General features: G+C 56.7%; 1 protein-coding gene across 1 annotated transcript; it reads right to left on the bottom strand.

Moving 5' to 3' along the window:
- Positions 1 to 510, bottom strand: crhb (corticotropin releasing hormone b). Its single transcript, XM_073488597.1, has one exon. The coding sequence runs from the start codon at positions 508 to 510 to the stop codon at positions 1 to 3; it is 510 nt and encodes a 169-aa protein (XP_073344698.1).

Genomic DNA, 510 nt, shown 5'->3' with positions numbered 1-510 from the left:
TCATTTCCCGAAGAGCTCCATCATTCTTCTGTTATTTTGCGCTTGCTGGGCCAGCTGTTCCGCCCTGGACATCTCCATCATCTCCCGGAGCAGGTGGAAGGTCAGATCCAGGGAAATCGGCGGGTCCTCGGACCTCCTTCCCCTCTCCATCGAGTCGTCCCCGCGGTCTCCGAAGCCGCTTATGAGCGCCCTGATGTTCCCAACTTTTCCTTGTAAAAGACGCCGCGTCAGCTGGAGTTGCAACGCTCTGTTGTAGATCGCAGGTGATCCGCCGGGATACATGGACGATGATGGGAAAGAGTTAGAGTCCCCGTTGCCCAGTCGGATGAAATACTCCTCTCCAAGCCGCTCCAGGATGGGACCAGACTGCTGTTGCTGCTGCTGGGAGTTTTGGGTTTGGGGAGCTGGGACGCGCAGGGCACCGCCAGGGCTCTCAATAGCCCGACATTCGTAGCGGGGTAAGAAGGCAACTAGCAGAATCACGGTGGTACCAAGTAAATTGAGCTTCAT

The sequence above is a fragment of the Pagrus major genome, chromosome 19 (assembly GCF_040436345.1).
Source record: "Pagrus major chromosome 19, Pma_NU_1.0".
Lineage (NCBI taxonomy): Eukaryota > Metazoa > Chordata > Actinopteri > Spariformes > Sparidae > Pagrus > Pagrus major.
Note: the sequence above shows the minus strand (reverse complement) of the source record. Positions and strands in the feature narration are given on the sequence as shown.

Bases quoted from the DNA above. Each gene is read 5' to 3' on its own strand.
- crhb (XM_073488597.1), bottom strand. From the start codon at position 510: ATGAAGCTCAATTTACTTGGTACCACCGTGATTCTGCTAGTTGCCTTC.